The sequence below is a fragment of the Cucurbita pepo genome, chromosome 12, assembly GCF_057944985.1.
Source record: "Cucurbita pepo subsp. pepo isolate OVF chromosome 12, ASM5794498v1, whole genome shotgun sequence".
NCBI classification, from domain to species: domain Eukaryota; kingdom Viridiplantae; phylum Streptophyta; class Magnoliopsida; order Cucurbitales; family Cucurbitaceae; genus Cucurbita; species Cucurbita pepo.
The window spans coordinates 12,234,275-12,256,842 of NC_141809.1; the positions used below are offsets into that span (position 1 = coordinate 12,234,275).

At 38.9% G+C, this 22,568-nt stretch overlaps 4 protein-coding genes across 14 annotated transcripts; 2 read left to right on the forward strand and 2 right to left on the reverse strand.

The window, feature by feature from the left end:
• Positions 1 to 90: 90 nt before the first annotated feature.
• Positions 91 to 7,651, reverse strand: LOC111806696 (uncharacterized). Of its 10 annotated transcripts, XM_023692099.2 has the most exons (12): positions 7,516 to 7,651; positions 7,166 to 7,235; positions 4,175 to 4,240; positions 4,011 to 4,078; positions 3,435 to 3,468; positions 3,276 to 3,345; positions 2,933 to 2,990; positions 2,452 to 2,580; positions 2,288 to 2,379; positions 705 to 789; positions 468 to 546; positions 91 to 388 (listed from the first exon to the last, which is right to left on the reverse strand). In XM_023692099.2, exons 2-12 carry the CDS (start codon positions 7,170 to 7,172, stop codon positions 312 to 314), a joined length of 765 nt encoding a protein of 254 aa, XP_023547867.2. In that variant the 5' UTR covers positions 7,173 to 7,235; positions 7,516 to 7,651; the 3' UTR covers positions 91 to 311. The 10 variants fall into 10 exon arrangements, with proteins under 10 accessions (XP_023547867.2, XP_023547868.2, XP_086985066.1 ...); XM_023692100.2 differs by lacking the exons at positions 4,011 to 4,078; positions 7,516 to 7,651 and adding an exon at positions 3,968 to 4,010 and having other exon boundaries at positions 3,276 to 3,340; positions 7,166 to 7,433; XM_087128940.1 differs by lacking the exons at positions 4,011 to 4,078; positions 7,516 to 7,651 and adding an exon at positions 3,689 to 4,010 and having other exon boundaries at positions 7,166 to 7,433.
• A 380-nt stretch (positions 7,652 to 8,031) lies between these two features.
• LOC111806694 (uncharacterized protein At1g51745) lies at positions 8,032 to 12,101 on the forward strand. The gene is made up of 3 exons (XM_023692095.2): positions 8,032 to 8,216; positions 8,595 to 9,733; positions 10,672 to 12,101. The coding sequence occupies exons 1-3, from the start codon at positions 8,032 to 8,034 to the stop codon at positions 11,739 to 11,741; spliced, it is 2,394 nt and encodes a 797-aa protein (XP_023547863.2). The 3' UTR covers positions 11,742 to 12,101.
• Positions 12,102 to 12,983: 882 nt separating this feature from the next.
• Positions 12,984 to 19,976, reverse strand: LOC111807543 (anoctamin-like protein At1g73020). Of its 2 annotated transcripts, none has more exons than XM_023693306.2 (17): positions 19,656 to 19,976; positions 18,909 to 19,101; positions 18,352 to 18,421; positions 18,103 to 18,218; positions 17,599 to 17,725; positions 17,420 to 17,520; positions 17,242 to 17,333; positions 17,031 to 17,135; positions 16,633 to 16,902; positions 16,150 to 16,282; positions 15,963 to 16,076; positions 15,795 to 15,862; positions 15,554 to 15,684; positions 15,006 to 15,088; positions 14,803 to 14,910; positions 14,437 to 14,595; positions 12,984 to 14,302 (listed from the first exon to the last, which is right to left on the reverse strand). In XM_023693306.2, the coding sequence occupies exons 2-17, from the start codon at positions 19,080 to 19,082 to the stop codon at positions 14,174 to 14,176; spliced, it is 1,980 nt and encodes a 659-aa protein (XP_023549074.2). In that variant the 5' UTR covers positions 19,083 to 19,101; positions 19,656 to 19,976; the 3' UTR covers positions 12,984 to 14,173. The 2 variants fall into 2 exon arrangements, with proteins under 2 accessions (XP_023549074.2, XP_023549076.2); XM_023693308.2 differs by having other exon boundaries at positions 12,984 to 13,361; positions 14,164 to 14,302; positions 18,909 to 19,976.
• Positions 19,977 to 21,371: 1,395 nt separating this feature from the next.
• Positions 21,372 to 22,303, forward strand: LOC111807644 (ESCRT-related protein CHMP1B). The gene has a single exon (XM_023693448.2). The coding sequence runs from the start codon at positions 21,551 to 21,553 to the stop codon at positions 22,160 to 22,162; it is 612 nt and encodes a 203-aa protein (XP_023549216.1). The 5' UTR covers positions 21,372 to 21,550; the 3' UTR covers positions 22,163 to 22,303.
• Positions 22,304 to 22,568: the final 265 nt, after the last annotated feature.

Consider the following 22,568-nt stretch of genomic DNA (forward strand, 5'->3'; position numbering starts at 1 on the left):
GACAGGCTGGTACCGGTAGCTGAATGGTCCAAGTCCTATTAGTTTTAACCTTTCCGAAAAAAGATGTCTTCATTAGAAAGATCGGCTATGTTATGTTTTGAATAAGAATCTTTCATTAAATAGTAAATGTACCACAAACATATGAAATGGCTACCTCCACTAGCTGTTCTTTCTAACCAAAACAAGATCCAAGATCATCATTGATATCATTTGAACACAGCCCAATATAACAAAAAGTTGAATAAACTAAGATTACGAGCCAAATTTTGATACCCATTCTTGTGGTGAACCAAATGAACTGATATATATAGCTAAGGCCTTCTGGATGAGTGAGCGGATGACTCTGATTTCTCAGCAAGAAAGTGCTCGAGCATGTCTTCCTCATCATCTGCCATTCAAGCAATGCAAAGGGATAATTATTAACAATGGATACATGATGATTAGATGAACGAGCGGGGAGCGAGTACCTTCGAAATCATCCTTGTCAAAGTCGATATCTTCATCATCTTCTTTGTCGGATCCTTCAGTAACTGGGGCTGCACCTTTCTGTGAAGAAAAAGAGAGCATGATATGAAGTTGAATGAAGCAAAAGCTCCCGTTAAACGGAGTTTCGACATCGTATCGACTGTGTAGTAGCGTGGAAAAGACAATTGTTCGATATTTTTGTCCTAGCAGCGACATCGGTGGTTAATAAGAAAAATTACCGTAGAAGCTCTTCCACTCTCAAACCACTGCCTGCCAGTAAGTTTCTTTTCCTTAGGTGCAGTAAGAGCTGATTCCGGCATTATTCTGGAAATAGATCACATTTATTTATCAACAGAGATAACATATCATACAAATATATTCATCAAATGACATGGCACCAAAGAAGGGAATGTTTAAAGTCCTTGGTATTAGCCACCCAGAGACAGACATAAAGATGCACCATCCCGTAAGTCTGAACTTGTAACAACCCAAGTCTAAGTCCACCGCTAGCAGATATTGTCCTCTTTGGGCTTTCCCTTCTGAGCTTCCCCTCAAGGGTTTTAAAACACGTATGCTAGGGAGAGGTTTCTACACCCTTATAAAGAATGCTTTGTTTCCCTCTTTGGCTGATGTGGGATCTCACAATCCACCCCCCTTGGGGGGCCAACGTCCTTGCTGGCACACCGCTTGGTGACTGGCTTTGATACCATTTGAAACAGCCTAAGCCCCTCGCTAGCAAATATTGTCCTCTTTGGTCTTTCCCTCAAGGCTTTTAAAATGCGTTTACTAGGGAGAGGTTTTCACACCCTTATAAGGAATGCTTCATTCCCCTCTCTAACTAACGTGGGATCTCACAATCCACCCCCCTTGGGAGCCAACGTCCTCACTGACACATTGCCCGGTGACTGGCTTTGATACCATTTGTAACAGCCTAAGCCCACCGCTAGCAAATATTTTCCTCTTTAGGCTTTCCCCCAAGGTTTTTAAAATGCGTCTACTAGGGAGAGGTTTCCACACCCTTATAAATAATGTTTCGTTCCCCTCTCTAACTGATGTGGGATCTCACAATCCACCCCCCTTGGGGGCCAACGTCCTCGCTGACACACCGCCCGGTGACTGGCTTTGATACCATTTGTAACAGCCTAAGCCCACCGCTAGCAGATATTGTCATTTTTGGGCTTTCCCTTCCAGGCTTCCCCTCAAGGTTTTTAAAATGCGTCTATTAGGGAAAGGTTTCTACACCCTAGGAATGCTTGGTTCCCCTCTCCAACCGACGTGGGATCTCACAATCCACCCCCTTGACGGCACTCATTCCCTTCTTCAACGATGTGGGACCCCCAATCTACCCCCCTTTAGGGCTCAGCGTCCTTGCTGGCACACCGCCTCCTGTCCACCCCCCTTCGGGGCTCAACCTTTTTGCTAGCACATCGCTCGATGTATGGCTATGATACCATTTGTAACAGCCCAAGCCCACCACTAGTAGATATTGTCCTCTTTGGACTTTCCCTTCCAGACTTCCCCTCAAAGTTTTTAAAACGCATCTACTAGGAAGAGGTTTCCCCACCCTTATAACGAATGCTTCATTCTCCTCCCAAGTCAACGTGGGATCTCACATAACTAGTACCCAAGTTCCCCGCAGAATTCCAAAAGACATCCCATTTTTATTGATCAAAACATCCAACAGAGACTGTTAAAATGTATGTGTTAGTCACTAGCTAATGTTTCCAGGTTGGATCAATATGGTCAACGAAGAACATTTTGGTCTAACATCCAGCCTATATTTTTTTTCTTTTGGGGAGGGGGAGGGAAATAAATCAATTACTTGGCTCGTTCCAGCGCCATCTCTGCTTCAAATCTTTCCCTCCATGCTAAAAACGTGTCAAGGGTGACAGGCTCTCCATGTGGTACAATGATCTGCGAGTTCAGAGAAGAAGAATGTAAATGAATTCATTCAAGTAAGAATTTTGTTTATTTATAGATTCGTACATCTTCTTTCGCCCTTTCTTCTGCTTCAGCAATCTTGAGGCTACTTTCTTGACCAAATCGCTCAGATAGCCACTCTTTAGATGATGTCACAAGGGTGTAGACCATAGCCATACCAAGATTTTCAGATGCCTGTCCAAACAGACTACATGTAAATGTCAGATCTAACACATTATCAAATAAATATATACCAATGTTTCGCATCATCCAAACAGTTAGGTTATGAATCATGAGGAACACAAAAGGAACTTGCTGTTTTATGCTACATTGCCAGAAAATTTAACGTGCCATGTTCGACACGTATTAGACACTTGGATACTCTAACACTCGTTGAACACATATCGAATACTTGTTAGCATATTAGATATGTGTTGAACATTAGTTGTGTCTGATCAATGTAAATCCGATATTTGTTAGACACATATTGAATTTTTGTTAAGTATACTAAATAGACAAACTTTCATTGAAAAAAAGGAAAGAATACCTCTTGCTGAAGCTTTTCTCTCAAAATCTTTAGATCTTCTACCGGGATTCCTCTAATACTGACCAAAAAAGTAATAAAGCCATCAGTACGAGTAAAAAGCTAACCATATTCTAGTATACGTTATATATATAACTTCCCGTGACTTAGTCAGTAAGTCATGCAGTGGAGGATTTTGAGAAACGTGCGCTATCTATACTAAAGAAGAACGTATTTTTTAAACCAAATAACTTAATATGCCGTCTGAATGAGTTATGAAATCAAGATTCATGAGCTAACTAGGCAACTTAGATGAAAATTTTCTGTTTATTTTAAATTATTTATATGCATAGTATAATTATACAACCTTTTCACATTCAAAAGTGGAGGTTCATCAGGATATTTCTCTGTATGCGAGAAAATCAAACCCAGCTGAACTGCACAGAAGAAAATAGTTAGGACAGTAAGAAAATAATTAACCTCCTCTAGGTGTATCTAATAGCAAGGAAAGTTAAGTAAGAATAACCTGGCATAGTTGTTGATTCATCTGTCTCATCCTCCTATTAAGAAAGACAAAGGTAACAAACGTAAGACCTTCCCAATTTGCAACGAGAGAGGTATAACTATAGGAAGTAAAAATATTAGACAGTTTACACCAAGATATAGCTTGGTAAACAACATTGTCGAAAAGTTTCGTGTAGGTCTGTGTCTTTTCCATAATAGGGCTTTTGCGTTCTTGAAAGGGTGGTACGTTAAGGACATATCCAAAAATTACTTTACCTCCCTAGGAAGTGTGAGATGCCATCTGAATATATTGAGAATCATTAGTCCTCGTCAACGCTGGGGAGCCAAGTTAGTGAGTTTGCTTTGTTTGACAATACCACACGAGCAAGGTCAAGGCTTAATTCACAAGGGCCATTATAAAAGATTCAACATAATATTTAAAATTTTGCTGTAAGAACTGCTTCAAGGAATTCAAAATGCTCATTTCAAAGGTTCGAGTTTGAATCAAATCTTAAACTGAATCCACTTATCATAAGTACTTAGTAGGATGCTTACCATGCACCAAAAGTAGAACAGGTGGAAAAAAGAGACCTCGTACCTGTGGAGATAGTGTTATCAGAAAGCATCTACCAGAAGTGTTAAGGCCACTCTCACTTGAGTGAATTTCTGATATGGGATACAGATAAAAAAGGGTATCTGACATGTTAGAAGGAAGAAAAGGTAGCAAAAAACTTTGAAGTTTAAAAGAAAAATGTGTCAAACCTTTGAACTCATCCATAAGTATAGCTTCCAATGCGTCAATTTCCATCTCCTGCTCCTGTGCATAGTCTACAAGCCGAATAGAAGGCAAATAGATGAACTGAATGGGGGACATAATGAAAAATTCCGACGAAATATAATCCACTATATAAGCGTGCGCGCACACACATATCAATTCAGTAGATATTGTGTAATACTCGAGCTCGACAGGTATGAAATTTGAGATAAGGTAGGAGAGAAAAATGCTTATAAAAATCTCGGGAACTCGAGAAAAATTAAAGAAAGTTGTGAAAAAATAGAAAAAATGATCGACGGGATAAAACGGTCTTTTCTGCCCCTCACTATTTAAGGTGGTATGTATTTATCCTAATGTAGACTTAATTGAGAGGGAAGGAAGAAAAGAGAGAAAAAAAGGGAAAAAAAGGAGAGAAGGTTGAAGTTCTTGGAGAAAAAGTGTAGGAAAACCATCTTCAACTTTCGAATTCGGCATGTTTGGAGCATTTTTTGGCCGAGTATCCTTCATGGAAGTTGCTCGAAATGATGTTCTCTGTAGTTCTAGGCTTATGAATCACCTTGAGGAAGAACTGGATGTATAATGGGTTCAAGAATATCATTTTTATGTATATTCGAGCGTTTAGACGTTGGAATACTTCTGAAAATTGTTCATTCTGTTTTAGGAGATTATTTGAACAAACCATGACAAGGAAGCTGGGAGAGAAGACACTTGGTAGATTTATTTTCAATTAAGGTCCATGAATGGTTTAGGGTTTAGGGTTCATGGGTAGGCATGTTCATAAGCGATCAAACTTGCATTGTCTAACTAAGAAAATTCAAAGCTCCTAGCAGGCTCGAGAAGGCATGCTTCACCCATTTAAGTAGCCGTTTGGAGTTTCTCAAATAACACTTATAGGAATGACTATGACATGTTAGTATGCGAGCATACCTTGTCTCAGGTGTTTAGTATATGCATGATTAAGACTTAATGAGGACAATTTTGGATGAGAATACATTGTATGTTATGAAAAATTACGAAAATGTCCCTAGAATGAGATTTCTATGATGTCTGTTATTTTAGTGTTTTCCGTTGTGCAAGAAAGAAGGATGTGATATTGTGATTTTTGCTCCTCGTTGAGCTTGCAAGAATGTTTAGATAATATATTGCATGCTTTAGGTGATTATTAAGATTATCTCCCTAACCAAGCGTGCTATGTAGGATAGCCTCAAGTGATTGATTGAGTGTTCTCCATGTAGAGCATAGTTACATGCATTGAGTTAAGATTATCGTGCTAAAGTTAGGCTGGTTAAATGACGAGCTAGGATAAGACACCTCCAATAAACCAAGCACTTTAGGATTGTGAGCGGCGATTGGGGGTGCTCCCAAACCAAGAAAACTCAAGGAGTTAGTACAGAGAGTCTTGGAGTAGGAAGTTCACGTTTTAAGCTGCCTAGACACTCTAAGAACCTAGTAAACCTCGACTACCATGAATGACTAAGGTAGCTCTTCAAGCTATTAGCAGTGTGAACGGTGTCATCAAAGTATCTGTCACCCTATCCACTCCAGTACCCCAATGGGGTTATTAGCAATCTACATTGGATCCAATAGCGCGCTGCCAAACGGTAGGTCCATAGGAGCAGTATCGCCTAGATAGGCCTAGGTTAGTTCGGGTAGTACGTCGAGACAACTAGGTGCAATTATCGTATGAGGAAATGGCTAGGGGTCTCCTCAACAGAGCCCCTGTGTTGTAAACCCATCCAAAGAGGGGGCAAGAGACCATACAGGTAGGCATAGTATCTGACCAGCACATGGAAGTTGCTTCGCCCAGAATTAGAATGACTCTATGGCCTTGTGGAAGAGTCCGTCAATTAACCTTCCACAGATGATGTTCAGATTAGTAGATGTCATACTATCCTACCATATTTTATTTAGGTAGAGCCTCAACCTAGGATGCTGATCATTCACTACCTAGGCAAAACAAGGTACTTCAGTCTAAGTACAGAAAGGTTGCTCAACCTGCACAAACCCCAAAGGATAAGAATGAAACAAGAGAACCACTGAGGCCTCCCTAGAGGCTCAGATAACTATAGAGATTATGACCAAACTTCCTAGAGCCTAGAGAAAAGGTCATTGTAATCTATTAGGATAAGGATGCGATGAGAGCCTACAAGTACATTGCTTACTGAGTATTTTTACACTCCATTCTTCTTCCTTTCTCTTTTTTTTTTTTTTTTTTTTTTGTTTGTTTGTTTGTTTCAAGTGACTACTAACCACTAGTTGAGGTGAGGGAGCAGCACGATCACAAAGGGAGTCATCCCAGGGCGTCAGTTCTATCTGCGTATTTTGAGTCTTTTTGCATTCATTTGAACTTGTACCCTGAACTCATTCCTTGTTTACATTAAACTTGAACAACACCCGTTTGTATTAGATTTCATTTGTTTCTTTTATTATGGTGTTGTTTGTTTCAAATCGCACAAAATTTACCATAATTTATATTTTCTTTCACTTTTATTTTATCTGTCTTCTCTTGTCTTTTTCCTTATGGTTTGAGATTCAAAACCTCGAAAACCGAGTCGTGACATATTGAAAATCGTATGTTATACAATCACACCCACATTATCATAGTGACTTCTAGACTTCTTCTCTCGCCCACAGCTCATTTCGTAAGACAATTCCACCAAGTCTATCAAACATGACAGGAAAGTTCAAAAAAAAAAGGAAAAAGAAACTTTTCATGAAGCCAGCATCAAAGAACTTTCACAATTTCAAGAACATGCCATCAGCAGCTAATGGAAATCACTAACTTACCCACACAGCAGAATACTAATACTAGCCAGATGAGTAAATATAGCTAAAACCCATAAGACATGTTCATATGATCAAGTGAAAAATACTACCAGAACTCGAAACTTAAACATCGATGAGAAGAAAAGATTTCCAAACTTCCTTAACATTAAGGTGAATTCAATGAAAGTAACCAGATAAGGAAAATTACGCACCAGTCATGGCTGCTGTAATTGGATTCAACGTACTCCTCTTCCTGGCGTCGCTATGATGCAATGACTGTCACTGTGCTAATGAAGAACTACAAATTACTACTCAAACACACAAGTATAAGGAAGCCCTTTAACTCTTTCCCTGAAGGATTTGGTAAAGAAAACCAAATAATGGATTGAGAGGGAAATTATTGGGAATCGTTTCGTGTTTGAGGGGGAAAAGGCCGGAAGAAAGAGGGGAAATAAGACGGGAAATAAACTAAAAACACCCTTGTTGCCCTTGTTTTTATTTAACCCTTTTCTTATTAGGCATTTAAAAGAAAAAAAAAAAAAAAAAGGAATTATTTACTCACCACTCTTTATCGCTCTTCACAGAAACCCACTCTCTTCGCCCACCAAAAGGTTGGTTTTTGATCCGTGCTCCCATCTCTCTTACGCCTGGCTTAGACACCCTTCACACCACATACAAGCTTCTTCAAAGAAAACCCCATAAACATAGGATATCAACAGAAAAATCATATAAAGAACACCGAAATATTTCGTTGTAATGTTGAAAAAGAGTCCTAAATTTTGGAGTTCGTTGTAGATCTTTGTTTTTCCCTTAAACCCTTTAATCCTCATCTTCCAACTGCTCTACCCTTTTCTTTGAAGCTTAAATTTCGGATTATTTCTATCTGGCGCATGCAAGTATGCATTTCTCTTTAATCTCGTTACTGCCAGGGGTTGTTTTGTGTTAGTGTTGTATGCATTTCTCGGTGAGAGGGAGGTTTTTGACGGTTTTAATTACTGTTGATTGGACTTCAAGATGAACAGCTAAGGGTTCATTCGAGGAATTTTCCCCTGGTTTTTGGGTTCTGGGGGTTTTGGAGATGGGGAGTTCTAGCGAGGCCAAGGGTATCGATTCATCGGTTGGAGGGTTGGTTTGGGTCCGCCGCCGAAATGGGTCGTGGTGGCCAGGCAAGATTTTGGGCCTCGATGAATTGTCGGAGAGTTGTTTGGTTTCTCCGAGATCCGGTACGCCGGTGAAACTTCTTGGTCGCGAAGACGCAAGCATGTAATTGCTTCTTGTTATTTGTTCATTTTAAGTTCTGTTCTTCACTGATTTGGTAATTGCGTTTACTGGTTAACCCTTCGTGTTCTGCAAGGTTGTGCATTATGTTTAATATCTGTGTGGTTCTTGCTTAGCTGTTCTTTGAAGTTAATCGTTGACATTTGTGGTTGTTAACAATGATAGCATAAATGCTTGTTAGAGACATATAGCTATTGATTTGGTCTCTGTATAGCATGTTTTTTCCTTGCAGTTGCGTCGACCTCTTCGTTTTATACTGGTTTTTTCCTGTTCTCTATGTTTTCGAGTTTTGGCGCCTTGTTTCGTTTCTGTATGAGGTTTTTGTTTTCTTTTGTGACAATGTTCTTACTCTTGTTGGTTTAGTGACTGGTACAATCTTGAGAAATCTAAGAGGGTGAAGGCATTCCGATGTGGAGAATACGACGAATGCATTGAGAAGGCAAAGGCTTCGGCAGCGAACTCGTGTAAGAAGGCTGTGAAATATGCCCGGAGAGAAGATGCAATTCTACATGCTCTTGAGCTTGAGAGTGCCCTTCTAGGCAAGGATCAGTTGGACTTCAGCTATAGGACTCAGAAAAATGAATCAGATGGCGAGCGTGACGTCTTAGCCAGTGAATCTCCTCCTGTATCTGATTCTTGTGAAGAAGAAGAAGACGAAGAAGACGAAGACGAAGACGAAGAAAAAGAAGAAGAAGAGGAGGAAGAGGAAGAAGAGGAAGAAGAAGAAGCCATCGTGACCGATGATGTGAGTAATTCTGAAGACGCTTGTCCAAAAAAGAGTAATTCTGAAGTGAACTCCGATTCTGCCCCTGAAATGTCTCATTCAGATATCCCTTCGGAAGAACTTAATCACGCCAGTTCCTCGAAGGTGCTATCTGAACATAGGAGGAGAACACCAAATGATTCGGAGGACGATGGAACGGAGGGTGTTAAGCGTATGAGAGGACTTGAAGATTTGGTTATGGGTTCATTGGCAAATGGGAAGTCTCATGCTGTAGAGCAGCCTGAAATAGTTCAACAAGAGGATACTTCTCATTGTAATGCGAATACTGGGAATTGTATAACTAATCGAAATCCCCCGAAGATTATTCATATGTATTCATCATCATTAAGACGAAAGAGATCACCAGTAGCAACTGTACAGGAATTCTTGAAAAAGAAAAATCGCCGTCGGCCATTGACGAAGGTTTTGGAGAGCACAGCAATGGTATCGGTTCCAGTGATTTGCGATCAGCTTCCTAATACATGTAGTTCACCCCTATGGGGAACATCTGATGGTAAAACTTTTGAATTAGATTCTGAGTTAAAGAGAAGTAATTCGTTAGCAACTATCAATAGTTCGGATGGGAATGGCGCTGCAGTTTCTTGTGACAATGAAGCGTCGATAATTGCCTCTGAAATGTCTAAGGCAAAGGAAAATGAAGTCTCCAGTATACCCGAGAATAACTCTTTGGACAAGCTATTTGACGTGCCGTTTGTTGCAGAGGAGAAGCACGTTGACGGTATGATTGAAGTAAAATTATGAAATTTGAAGATATACATTCTCTCTAGTATGTGTAGGTTCTCCTTTTATGTTGTTTAACCGATGAAATCAGTGTCTTTGGCTGATGTACATTTCTACTGATTTTTGTTTATTGGATTGTGAGATCACGTATCAGTTGGAGAAGGGAACGAAACATTCCTTATAAAGGTGTGGAAACCTCTCCCTAGTGGACGCGTTTTAAAACCTTGAGGGAAAGCTCGAAAGGAAAAACCCAAAGATGACGGTATATGCTAGTGGTGGGTTTGGGCTGTTACAAACAGTAGCAAAGCCAAACACCGGGCGGTGTGCTAGCAAGGACGCTGACCCCCAAGGGAAGTAGATTGTGAGATCACACATCGGTTTATAAGGGTGTGGAAACCTCTCCCTAATAGACGCCTTTTAAAACCTTGAGGGGAAGCTCGAAAGGGAAAACCCAAAGAGGACAATATCTGCTAGCGGTGGGTTTGGGCTGTTACAAATGGTATCAAAGCCAAACATCGGGTGGTGTGCCAGCAAGGATGCTGGGCCCCCAAGGGGGTAGATTGTGAGATCCCACATCGGTTGGAGAAGGGAACGAAACATTCCTTATAAGGGTGTGGAAACCTCTCCCTTGTGGACGCATTTTAAAACCTTGAGGGGAAGCTCGAAAGGGAAAATCCAAAGAGGACAATATCTGCTAGCGGTAAGGCTTGGACTGTTACATGGATTCTTCTTGCCTCCTGTTTTGTGCTTCCTGTTATTTATCTGCGACTACAGACATTCATTTATACAAACCTTTTTGGTTCTCTTGACCTTGTTATACAAACCTGTTCCTTTTCCAATTGCTTTCTATCAAGCTGTTCTTCTGTGGCATAGATTGAAAAGTTTTTAGTTTGCTTTCGGATGATATCATACTGATTTTTGTTTCCGAACTGTCAGGTCTTTCTCCTACAAATCCCTCTTCATCTGGTAGGTCGACGGTCGGTTCTTTAGGAAAGCTGTCCGGTCAAAGTAATCCAACTGGATCTTTGGAAAATGAGGCAACAAAGGAACCCGACTCCACAACTTCGGTTGCGACTCGTAACGATAATACTAACCAAAAGATCGAGAGAGGTACTTCGAGGTGGCAGTTAAAAGGGAAGAGGAAGTCAAGGCATTTAAGCAACTACAGAAAACAAGATTCAAAAATTTCCCTAGATATGGATGATGCATCTGGTTCTTGCTTGGCAGGTAAAGTAGATATTAATGGCGTTGGTATATCCCCATCTGCAAGTAATTGTAGCCTACTAGCTAAGTCCAAGAAATTTGCTGAAAGTCAGATGGATGGACTCTGTGAATGGGGTAAACAAATATCTTACAGGAAACCTCATACGAGTGAACCGAAAACCGAGGCGAAACAATTACTTGATGACTCTCTGGTACCTCAAAAACTGCTTCCTTTTCGCCAGTCCCGCTTTACGATTCATTCTCGATATCAGATGCCAGAATTTTACGTTAGAAACTACGGAGCTAATTCGGTATTATACGATGTTGAGCTTGAGGTGAAAGCTAGCTATAGGCCTCAGCATGTTCCATTGGTTTCTCTGATGAGCAAATTGAATGGTAAAGCCATAGTTGGTCATCCTCTCACAGTTGAAATTGTGGAAGATGGGTACTGCGATTCCTTGTTGAGCCGAGCAGATACTGAACCGGAAGGCGACGAACACCGTTATGCAACAGTCAAGCACACTGCACCGGTGAGAACTCAATCCAAACAGTCGAAACAGTCGCCATCACAACCTGGTTTCTCGCCCAGCAAATCGCCGAGAATGAAAAAAACCGGGCATTTATGTAAGAAGATCCGCAAACTATCTTCGCTGACAGGTAATCGACACCAAAATCAGCTGAAACGTATGGTACAGAAGTCTAACGACCATGTCATCACTTGCATCCCCCTTAAAGTAGTGTTTAGTCGGATAAATGAAGCAGTGAGCGGTTTAACCCGACCATCACACCATGCCTTAACATAAGGCAGGCGTCCCATGAATTAGGTGTTAGGTGTGTTGTTTTGTGCTGATTTAGACTTTTTTAGAGCAGCATTCAACATTAAGTGTACAATTTGTTTGACATTTTGATATTGTAGAGAGGAAGGGGTAGGAGAGGAGTAGGAGGCCTGGTTTCTGGTAGCTCTGTATATATGTAAAACTAGTAGCAGAGTTGTAAAGATGGTGATTGGAATCATCTCATATTTGGTATTATTGTTTACCTCATTTACTTAGTTTTTTTTTTTTTTTTTTGGTCCCACAAGTCTAACTTCCATTCCCACTGTAATGCTTGTAAACAATATTGTCACTAATTTTTTCTCAGTAAACTTCTAAATTTGTTCCTTAGCTTGCAATTTTGTGATTCTCTGCTATCTCGTGAGCTCTTGGAGGGAATGTGATCTGCATTCAAATTTGCCATCCTTGTTTTTCATGAATCTCATTGTTTGAATTACCTGAGGCCTACCGTAATATGGTAAAGATGGATGGGTGTGGTATTGTTTTTGGAGCCCAGACTAAGCCCACCACCACTAGTAGTTAACTTTTTCCTTTTCAGCTTTCCCTGTAAGTTTTTAAAATGTGTGTTAAAGAGAAGTTTGCACCGCCTTATAAAGGGTGTTTCGTTCTCTTCTCCAACCAATGTAGGATCTCACAATCCACCCCTTTCGGGATTTAGTGTGCTTGTTGGCTCACTGCCTTGTGTCCACCCCCCTTTGAGGTTGTCACACTCTTATAAAGGGTGTTTTATTCACCTCCACAACCAATGTGGGATCTCACAATCCGCCCCCTCTTCGAGGCTCAACGTGCTTGTTGGCACCCCGCCTCGTGTCCATCCCCTTTGAGGCTCAATCTTCTAACTCGCACATCGCCTAATATTTGGCTCTAATACCATTTGTAATGATCCCACCGTTAGGAGATATCATCTTCTTTGGTCTTTCCCTTTTGGGTTTTCTCTCAAGATTTTTAAAAAGCGTTTGTTAGGAAAAGGTTTTCATACCCTTATTCGTTATCCTCCCGAACCGTATGTGTCTCAATATATGCTTTTAAAGTGTATATATGTATCTAAGAAGGCCATTCAAAAATTTCACAAATTATTTGATTATCAGTACCTTATCTTTAACAAATTAATCTAATATTTGCCCTTTTATAATGAGTTGAAAATTAATTTTAAAAAAATAACAATATAAGTTTTAGAATTAAGACTTTTCAATAGTCAAAGAAAAAGGCACAAGCGCAAAATTGATCTTCTTTTCAATAGAAATGGTCAGAATTGAATTTCCAAAGTTCACCTGGTCGCATCAGAGAGATCAAGTACCAATCATTTTGGTAATAATGTTGGCATAACAGTAACTTCTCATATCACTTCACCAGACCGTGATGATTTTATAGACAGTAAAACAGAGCTGACATTACTAGAACAAACCAACAAGCTTTGCAAACCCAAAGCTTCTTTACAAAGAAACAACATATTTTGAATGTTTCAAGTCAACGAAAGTGCCTTTACAAGACGCATTTGTGCATCATCTGTTGCTTGTCCTAGTTGCCATCTCCGACATATAAGTATGACCCAAAACCAGACTTGTCTCTAAGGTTGTGCCAAATCCTTAGCTGCAAGACAAGCAGCCAAGAAAACATACCATGTCTGTGAAGAAGTCTTTCTCTCTAACAAAGGCTGAGGCCAAACGCCCTGGCAGGCATGATGCCGCCAGAAAGCGCAGGCGATCTTTCGATCTCTGTTTTTCATCCCCAGAGCTACCAATGGAATATGGAAAGTCTTTGAAAGAGATGGATTCAGAGAAATTGAAGGCTGGAATCAGGAAATGGGCTAAAGCCGTGGTGGCTTATGCCCGAACGGTTAGCAATCGCTTTGGAAGCTGGCGTCACTAATTGAACCAGATGAAGTTTTCATGTTTGATCAATTTCCAACATGGGGTTTGTTTTTGTGTGAAGACCTTTTGAAGAAAATAGTTTCAATGGTAATGAGTGAACTGTGGCTATCATGAAGAAAATGGAACAGAATGGAACTCGTTTGAATAGTGTCATGAAAGACTAACTAAGATAAAAAACAATGTACATTCAGCTTTTTCTTGAGGGATAAAGTGAGATTCTCTTTCAAAAATGAACGGTCATGGAAACAAAACAGTACTAAAGTGATTCCCTGTGTGCAATGAAAGATCTATTTCTCTATTCTCTTTCTCCTTTCATCCATTGAAAGTGGAAATCGTCAATGGATTTCGAGAATCAAACGCAAAAAGAAAAAAAAAAAGATGTTCCAAACACAAAAACCACCAAAAAGCAAAAAAAAAAATGAACACCTTGTGTAAAATCAGAGACTACTATGATATTTATCTATAATTCTATATGCTCTATAGCAGAGGATGGAAGTGGGAAGAATGTGGTTTATCAATACCTTCTTCTTTCTACTCAGTTTTCTTTACATTGTTTAGAGCTTTTTCTCCACCTGATATGGTTCTTAACAATTGTTTTGAATAAATGTCCTGCGCCTGTGCGGCTTTCTTCACACGGTTGGCTTTTACCCATGCAGGTTCCTGTCAATGAAAACAAAGTTTCATCATCTTTAGTACCTTTTAGTTTGATTATCTGGGATCGCCAAAAGTGCGGTTCTTTTACATTTTTCATATAGAAGGCTCGAAAAGGTTAACGTGGGATCGTTAAATTTTACCTCCGGTACTAAACGAGAGAAGCCAAACTTGAGCAAAAGGAGAACATGTTCCATAACTAGAATGGCTGCAAGTCCAGGTTCAATCTTCCATTTCCCCTCCTGATCATATAGCCATACAAGAAGTGCGCAGTTGGTGCATATGGACATCACTATCAGAAACTGCAATTTTAAGTGGTTTGCCACTTTGTTAGACATCGATATAGATTTAAATATGAACCTTAACTTCAGTCATTACCATGCGTTTAAGGGAAGGGTTCTACACTTCTAACATATTGTTGAGCGAAATTCGGCAAACGTGTAGTTCTTTAAGAAACTCTATTTTAAAAGACGCAGATAGAGTAATTGTTAAATCCAAAACGGGAATACCTGAAAAATGTTGAGCCAAGCACCAATTGTGGTTGCTGCACGGGGAAAGGGTCTTTTGTATATAGCTAGCAGTTTCAGAGCATCTGTTCTTATTTCTGCGATGTTGTTCTGCATATAGGAGTCAGAAGATTGTCCTATGTAAGTAAGAAATATACGGTATTGGTAAAGCAAACCAAAAACAATGAAATCAAGAAAGAATTTACCAATGCAGCAAATGCAAATGCAAGAGGGAATGCAGAAGCAAACATCATTATCATTCCGAACTGCAATGCTAACTCCAAACAATCTGCATTCAGTGTTGGAGTTGGAGTTAGATTTAAAAGGGGAAACAGTAGTAGAAGTCGTTGAACGAGGAACACATTTATAAACACATATTGAGAGCTTCTAAGAAAAGCCAAATCTGGCATCTCGTTCTTTGACCTCTCTCTACTCTAATATAAGCTTTAGATCAGACCAAACTATCTTAGCTTTGTCACTAGGGGAAAACCAATCAAAACTGAGCAGAAAATTTCAAGGGCAACAAGGAAAACGCCAGGAAGTCCCAAAAGCAGGAACAATAACTACCAAAAGGTAATATTTTTCAAGTAAACAAAGGGTTCAAAGAAGAAATTCCAACTTCACTCAGTCTACCAAAGAAACAGAAATGAAGCCTCAGAAGTTACAAACTTTGAGGAAACTGACTATGATGTATGAGATTAGGAAATGACACAATAATACTACTTGTTTCAAAGATTTGTATTTAGCCTATTACCATCAAAAAGCCCATCTTCTAACTCAACGCCAATGCTCGCAGAATAAGAAGGTTTCAGGTATTCTTTCTCCGCCCGAGAAGTGAACAGGATTTTCCCTTGAGGTGATCCTTTTTCACGTCTTTTCTTGCTCCTTTACACCAGAAGGACAGTAGGCCGAGCCCAGTTATATGAAAAGGCAAGCCTGCGCATGCCCACAATGTAACAAGTCCAAAAATTATTGGAAAAAATGGGAGTGCTTACCGGACTTTGTATTTTCTATAGCTGTACTTGAGATAAGGTAGGGAATTTTCCAACACATTTTCCAACACCTGAATGACAATTTCAAATTCGAAGTATGTTATGTTCTGTAATAATGAAGAACAAAACTAAATACTTGGTGAAGAGTTACAAAGTTAATCGTTTGTTCACCTCAGATATAAGGAGGCGTTGTACTAGAACTTGACGAAGAGTTGTAAAGTTGCGGTGCAGAAGGGCATGGTAGAAGACTCCAATATAGGATTGCATAAAATAAAGACCAAAAACCTGCAAGAAAACTCAACTAAGTGAACTAAATCCATGAGATGATGAGAACAATGAACAGACAAGGCCCATTTACCTTGTAAACCAAACTATCAGCCCTTTTTTCATTGTTATCATAGTTTTCACAGTTAATGAGCTTCACGGACATCTTAGCTCCCAATCGCGTGAAATATTGAATGGCAAAAAGGTACAAGACAGTCAACCCAAACCTGAAACCAAAATTGTATATATAAATACTGAACGGTGTGTCCCCAAATAATTTTTAAACAGTTACCAAGAGATAGCTAAAATAAGGCATAATCAGGAGTGGAGATCTGACTGTAAATATCATGGAAATTTTACTTCGTTTGCATCATTATTAAAGGAAGAAAAAGTTGAGACAGTTCATGGCTTCTTTTCAAATTGATCAAATGCATGTGCCTAAAGGGAAAGGTCAAAAACTGAAACAGCTGGGACGGCAAGAAAAAAAAAATGCTCAACATAGAATGATCTGAAATGTTTGATAAATATATCCCGAGTACAAGTGCATGCAATATTTAAATATATCTAGTATTCTTACTTGATAACATCCGACCGAATAACCTCATAACAATGAGCATATGCCAACTCAAAAGGCAACTGGAGGCATATAATGCTCAAGATGACAATTGCATCATTTCTGACTCGCCTAAGTCGACCAAACCATTCAATTTTTTGAAACGCTTCCTTCTCTTTTCTTTTATCCATTTCCTGATCTTTTATGAGCTCTACAGGTACTTGTAGGGAGGTACAATCCACGCCTGAAAGTCTATAACCTGGATCACCTCCAAATGTATAATTGATCTGCCATCTTTACAGCAAGTGTAGAGAGAAATGAATGAGTGATATGCCAAATGATAGATAAAAAAGGAAGTGACCATAACAGCATATGCAGATTCACACTCTGTTGACGTGTTAATGCTTTTTAGACCAAGGTACCTGGCGATAAGGGCAGAGTTTTTCCGTTTCCAGAACTGGGAAAACATGATAGCCCATAAGATAATGCTTATAAAGAAAATAGGGAGGACCAGTAATCGCAAGGACCTGTAAGCAAGATGAGCAACATGCTGTTTATTTTTACGTAAATTTGGAATGCTTGCTCGATTTAAAAAGAATGATGGCCTTGCAGCTAATGGATAGAGTGGCTCACCCAAACTCAACTAACTGCAGTATAAGCCCAAGTGCAGCTGGAAATAGCATCCATTGTGTATACATTCCAAGGAATGCAAAGTAGAGTGCAATCTTCAAACAGTTAATTTTCTTACATGTCAGTCAAAATGCACATCAGAATGATTAGCTGCTACGAAATAAAATTATAGTTGAAGTACCTTTGCACCAAAATATGAATACACCTCATCAATAGGCTGGCCGGTCAAGTCCCACCAGTTAAGTGCCCAATTTCCAAGGAGCTTATTCCTCCTTATTTCATCTATAAAATAGCAATCTTATTTCCTCGGAATATACGACACACAGCTGCAAAATTTTAGGGAAGTCAGGGAAACTATACCGTGCAGAGGAAATATTTGTTTGACAATTTTCTTGGATTCCAATGTACGGACCAAACTCTCCCCAACCTTCCACTGAAATTTTTCTTCATCACATTTAAGAGTTACAGCTGACTGATTCTCATTTACCTGTAAAATGAAATACCTTATATCTGGCAATGTAGAGGTACAGCATATGCTATGAACTGACGAACATCAATGGGAAGGATATAGTCATAATCAGATGCCTAATTAAAAATAATTACTGGCTTGCTTTCGTATTCGCATTTTTGAGTGACGTACATTAAAATAAAATTTTAATGCTTGGCACCATTATTTGCACATGAAAGCAAAAGGTAGACAGATGAAATTATTAAACCACCAAAGCAACTTTTTCCATACAAGAAATTACTCAAAATTTCAAAACTTATGAAAATGGATTGCTATAAGAAAAACATTGAGACAATAGTGTAGCTAATAGGATATGCGGATGGGGAAAACCTTGAGCCATGAGAGAAGTTACTTACAATCCCATATATCAAGTGATCATAGCAACGAAATCGCTCACTCCAACTGAAGAGTGAACCATCGGGCTGTCTCACAAAAGCATCAACCTCGTCCAGTTCAAAAAGCAAATCCATACCTTGTATCAAGATAGCACCGAAACCAATGCAGAAAAACAAAAACACAACATTTTTAAAACATGTTATAGAGAAGGCCAACAGAAAGGAAGACAAAAGTTGAACAGGAGGTTTGCTAAAGATACTCGAGCTTACCAATATGAGTCCTCTTCTTCATTTCTAGGCGTGCAGCAGCCTTTCCTAATACCTCCAGAGGAGCAGCCAACTAGATTTAGAAGCAGGAGCTCGTCAAATCACAATAAATGAATTAGCAGATAAGAAATGTGAAAAGCTTCACATAAACTAATTACTCATCCATCAAAAAGCTTTAGAATCAATAAACATATGATCACGAGTTAAACGAGACCAAAATAATATATAACTTTGGCCTAGCAAGCGGAAGGCGAGTTAAGTGCAAGCCACCTACATTGGCATCTAATCTCGGCTGCACAAGGCAAAAACTCGCTAGGCTATTAGTTCATACTGACACTTCTGCTTAAACGTTTTAGAGATACGAACAGCATCTCTAGTGCACGTAAATGTTAAGCGAACACATGCCTATAACAATTTTACGTCAAAATTGACGAAGAAATCATGCTTATAAATCACGCTACTATCTAATAAGTAATGACCATTGTTCAAATTCACATCAATATAAATGATATCTGCAGAATAAACTCTTGTGGAACATAAAACAAGTAGCAGGGGCAAACCTTCATGAACTCGTCAGTGACCCCATCAATTCTCTCAACGATAAAACCCACCTTACGAAACGAATTTTCAAGCACCTCCATACAGTCACAAGTGGCATCTTCTTTCTTCGTTTTCCTTTTCGGAACTACCAAGCATACCTCAAATACAGTTTGTTCTTCCGGATGGACTTTCATTTCAGCGCTCACTCACACTCTACAGTACACCCACGAGCACCAAAAGATTAAGAATACAACACCGTATGGAAACAGAATATTCGAGTAGTTAACTGGGGAAAGTTAGGATCGGTCAAGAAGACAAAAACTCGGCTCCAAGAACCCCAGTAGCCAAATGGGTCTCAATACCTTTTGGGACTAGACGGATATGGGAAAAATAAGCTTAAATTTATCAAACACCCAACAAAACGCTCACAAACGGGAACATGCATTAGCTCAAATGGCTCAAATGAAGCTTTACGGGAACTAATTCAACAAAATCTTTCAACAAAACTGGTAGAACGGATGCATAAAGAAGAAACAAAACAAATCTCGACGGAGTGAAGACAACCCAGGTGTCTAAGCACATAGCATTGCAATTGGATGACACATGGGCGATAATAGAAGGAGATAGACACGTACTAAAACTTGGTGAACAAAAAGAGAACACACTTTTGGGGACTCAAAGGCCAATTGAGATCATCCTTCATCCCATAGCCCATAAAACCCCTTTTTACGCATTTGGGCGGCGAAATTCACAGTGAAAGAGCATACCAGAAAAGCAGAAACGAATCGTTTATTGCAAAACGTTTCTCAGTGTGTTTTGCAGTCTGGAATTCAGCTAGCTCGAAATAGAGACGGAAATCCGCAACCGACGAAGAATGAAGAGCTTTGAGTTTAAGAAATTGAAGCAGAATGTTCTCCGTCTGCTACTCCACATTTCTATTTCGGCTCCTAACGTTCGAATCATCAACAGTTCTTTCCATTATTAGATTGCAACTTTCCCAATCTCCAAATCCTTCTTCTTCAACTCTGTTTCTTCGTTTTTCCCCCCTTCGATGGAAGTTATGCTTCTAAACCGAGATTATTTTTTCAGCCAATACAGTTCGACTTAAGTTTTTTTTTTTTTCTTTTTTTTTTTTTTTCTTTTTTTTTTAAGTAAAGAGAATTTGTCCATTCTTTTATCTCCACTAAATTAATACAAATACTTTTAATTTTAATTTTTTTTAAAAATTAATAACAGCTTTAAAAAAAATTAAATGATTTCAAAAATATCGTAAAAATACCTTTAAAATTTATTTAAAAACTTAAAAATATATATATTAATTTTTAAAAGTATTTAAAAATACATTTACAACTATTATCACATTTCAAAAATATTCACAACCTTTGTAAGATTTTGAGATAATTTATGAGATATTGATAGACGTTTTTTGATAATATATTGATAGTAATATTTTTTTATATATATATATTTGCAACTTTAAAAATTTCGAAGTATTTTTTAATAATTTTTTTTAAAGTTAATAATAATATTTAAAACACAAATTTTAAACAAATTATTAGTTAATTAATAGTAGTTATTTTCTTTATATTTTTTAATTTGGAAAGATTGAGTATATTTTTTATTATTAATTTACCCTTCAATGTAAATATCTTAATTAAATTTAGACGCGAGTTGAAATGACAAAAGTTGAGATAGCAACGATGTTTGGGAAAAAGTAGACTCGACGACGTCGAGAATTGAGAAATAACATTCATGAAGTGACTTTGCGATCGCCCTCTAAACACTGGAGCACGTGAACTTAAGGTGGCAGCTCAATCTCATCCGTCTTCTGAAGAAGAATGCCATCTAGCACTATTGGGCGCAGCCACATGTTCTAATCTTTCGAGCTACAAGCCCCGTCAATTCCTTTGAGTTTCATCTTGCAACCGTACTTCCCAAGTGAGGATAAAAAAGCTCTTCCTTGCATACTATTCACTGAAAAGTGATCAATCCTTTTTCTCTATTTATCGATTTTGTGCAGGTCCTCTTTTTTCAAAGCGTCTACAGATAAAACATTGTATCTATAATAATTGCTTGCTACCTACGCTCCGTCGCCGATTCCAACTACCATCCATGTACGATCCACACTAGACCTGACATTTGGTCAAACACAACTGCCCGCTTAACATTATTATTATTTTATTATTAAAATATTTAAACAAAGTGACAATAAAACTTATCATTTAAATATTTTTAAATTAATTGAGAAAAATAGTACAAGACAAACCTGAAAAACTATATTTACTATTTTATTTGATTGTTGTAATTTTATATAATTTAAATTGATTATTTTATTTAAATAAAGTTCAAAATCAGAATAAAAAATTAAATTAATTATTTTATTTAAATAAAGTTCAAAATCAGAATAAAAAATTAAATTAATTATTTTATTTAAATAAAGTTCAAAATCAGAATAAAAAATTAAATTAATTCACGCGTTTAAATGGTTAGGGTTTCAAAGGTGGCATCCAAAAATTCCTTCGCCACTAGTCAAGCGATTCTTCAACAGAAAGTTCATCGTTTCTCAGAAGATTTCTTTTCCCCAAATCCAGTTCTTCTCGAGCCCTAGCATCTTTCATCAGGCTCCCCATCAAATTCCACCGCATTTGGGGGATCTCCGATCATGGGAAACACCGAGAAATTGTTGAATCAGATCATGGAATTGAAATTTACTTCGAAGTCGCTGCAACGCCAAGCCAGGAAGTGCGAGAAGGAAGAGAAAGCTGAGAAGCTCAAGATCAAGAAGGCTATGGAGAAAGGAAATGTTGATGGAGCTCGAATTTACGCGGAGAACGCGATCCGTAAACGAACAGAACAGATGAACTATCTCCGCCTGTCTTCGAGGCTTGATGCTGTTGTGGCTCGGCTCGACACACAGGCTAAGATGTCCACGATTAACAAGTCCATGGCGTCGATCGTTAAGTCGTTGGAATCTTCTTTGGCGACTGGAAATTTGCAGAAGATGTCCGAAAATATGGACCAATTTGAGAAGCAGTTTGTGAATATGGAGGTTCAGGCCGAGTTTATGGAAAATGCAATGGCCGGATCTACGTCGCTCTCAACTCCGGAAGGAGAAGTCAACAGCTTGATGCAGCAGGTCGCGGATGATTACGGTCTGGAAGTCTCCGTCGGGCTACCGCAGCCGGCTTCACATGCAATGCCAACGAAGGAGACCGAGAAAGTTGACGAGGACGACTTAACGAGGCGCCTTGCAGAGCTCAAGGCCAGAGGTTAACAGAAAGGCATGACATCTTATTGCTGTGTGATGTATGTGAAATTTACGCATTTAGAAATTATGACTTACTGGGCTTGCTATGAATAATCGATCGATGTTACTATTATGTCTATATTCCAGTGAATTCACTTTCAGTGGTGATTTCTTGTCTGCATTTTCTTTATGTTCTCCGAGTATTTGATCATGGGGTTAGATTGAATTTTCCTTGGAGACTTGCAGTGATGGTGGGTGCATATATTCCCCATCTGTAACTGTGGGATTCCATGATTGTTCCTTGGAGCTCGACCGAATCGGCTGATCTGCAGGCATTGTAAGTGAATGATGTCATATGACACAACTTATATTGCTTTGATGTTTGTTTGCTCGTGCCTGTTGAGTGAAACCTTAAAATGATGCCCCGTAGTCA

Coding starts and splice junctions, on each gene's coding strand:
- LOC111806696 (XM_087128939.1), bottom strand. CDS start 3,626: ATGGAAAAGACACAGACCTACACGAAACTTTTCGACAATGTTGTTTAC. Junction 2,380..2,451: donor AAGAAAGGGCGAAAGAAGAT/GTACGAATCTAT, acceptor CTGAACTCGCAG/ATCATTGTACCACATGGAGA. Junction 790..2,287: donor ATGGCGCTGGAACGAGCCAA/GTAATTGATTTA, acceptor ATCTATTTCCAG/AATAATGCCGGAATCAGCTC.
- LOC111806694 (XM_023692095.2), top strand. CDS start 8,032: ATGGGGAGTTCTAGCGAGGCCAAGGGTATCGATTCATCGGTTGGAGGG. Junction 8,217..8,594: donor GGTCGCGAAGACGCAAGCAT/GTAATTGCTTCT, acceptor TTGTTGGTTTAG/TGACTGGTACAATCTTGAGA. Junction 9,734..10,671: donor AGAGGAGAAGCACGTTGACG/GTATGATTGAAG, acceptor CCGAACTGTCAG/GTCTTTCTCCTACAAATCCC.
- LOC111807543 (XM_023693306.2), bottom strand. CDS start 19,082: ATGAAAGTCCATCCGGAAGAACAAACTGTATTTGAGGTATGCTTGGTA. Junction 18,219..18,351: donor GAAGAAGAGGACTCATATTG/GTAAGCTCGAGT, acceptor TCTTGATACAAG/GTATGGATTTGCTTTTTGAA. Junction 15,685..15,794: donor TATAGAAAATACAAAGTCCG/GTAAGCACTCCC, acceptor TCTGGTGTAAAG/GAGCAAGAAAAGACGTGAAA.
- LOC111807644 (XM_023693448.2), top strand. CDS start 21,551: ATGGGAAACACCGAGAAATTGTTGAATCAGATCATGGAATTGAAATTT.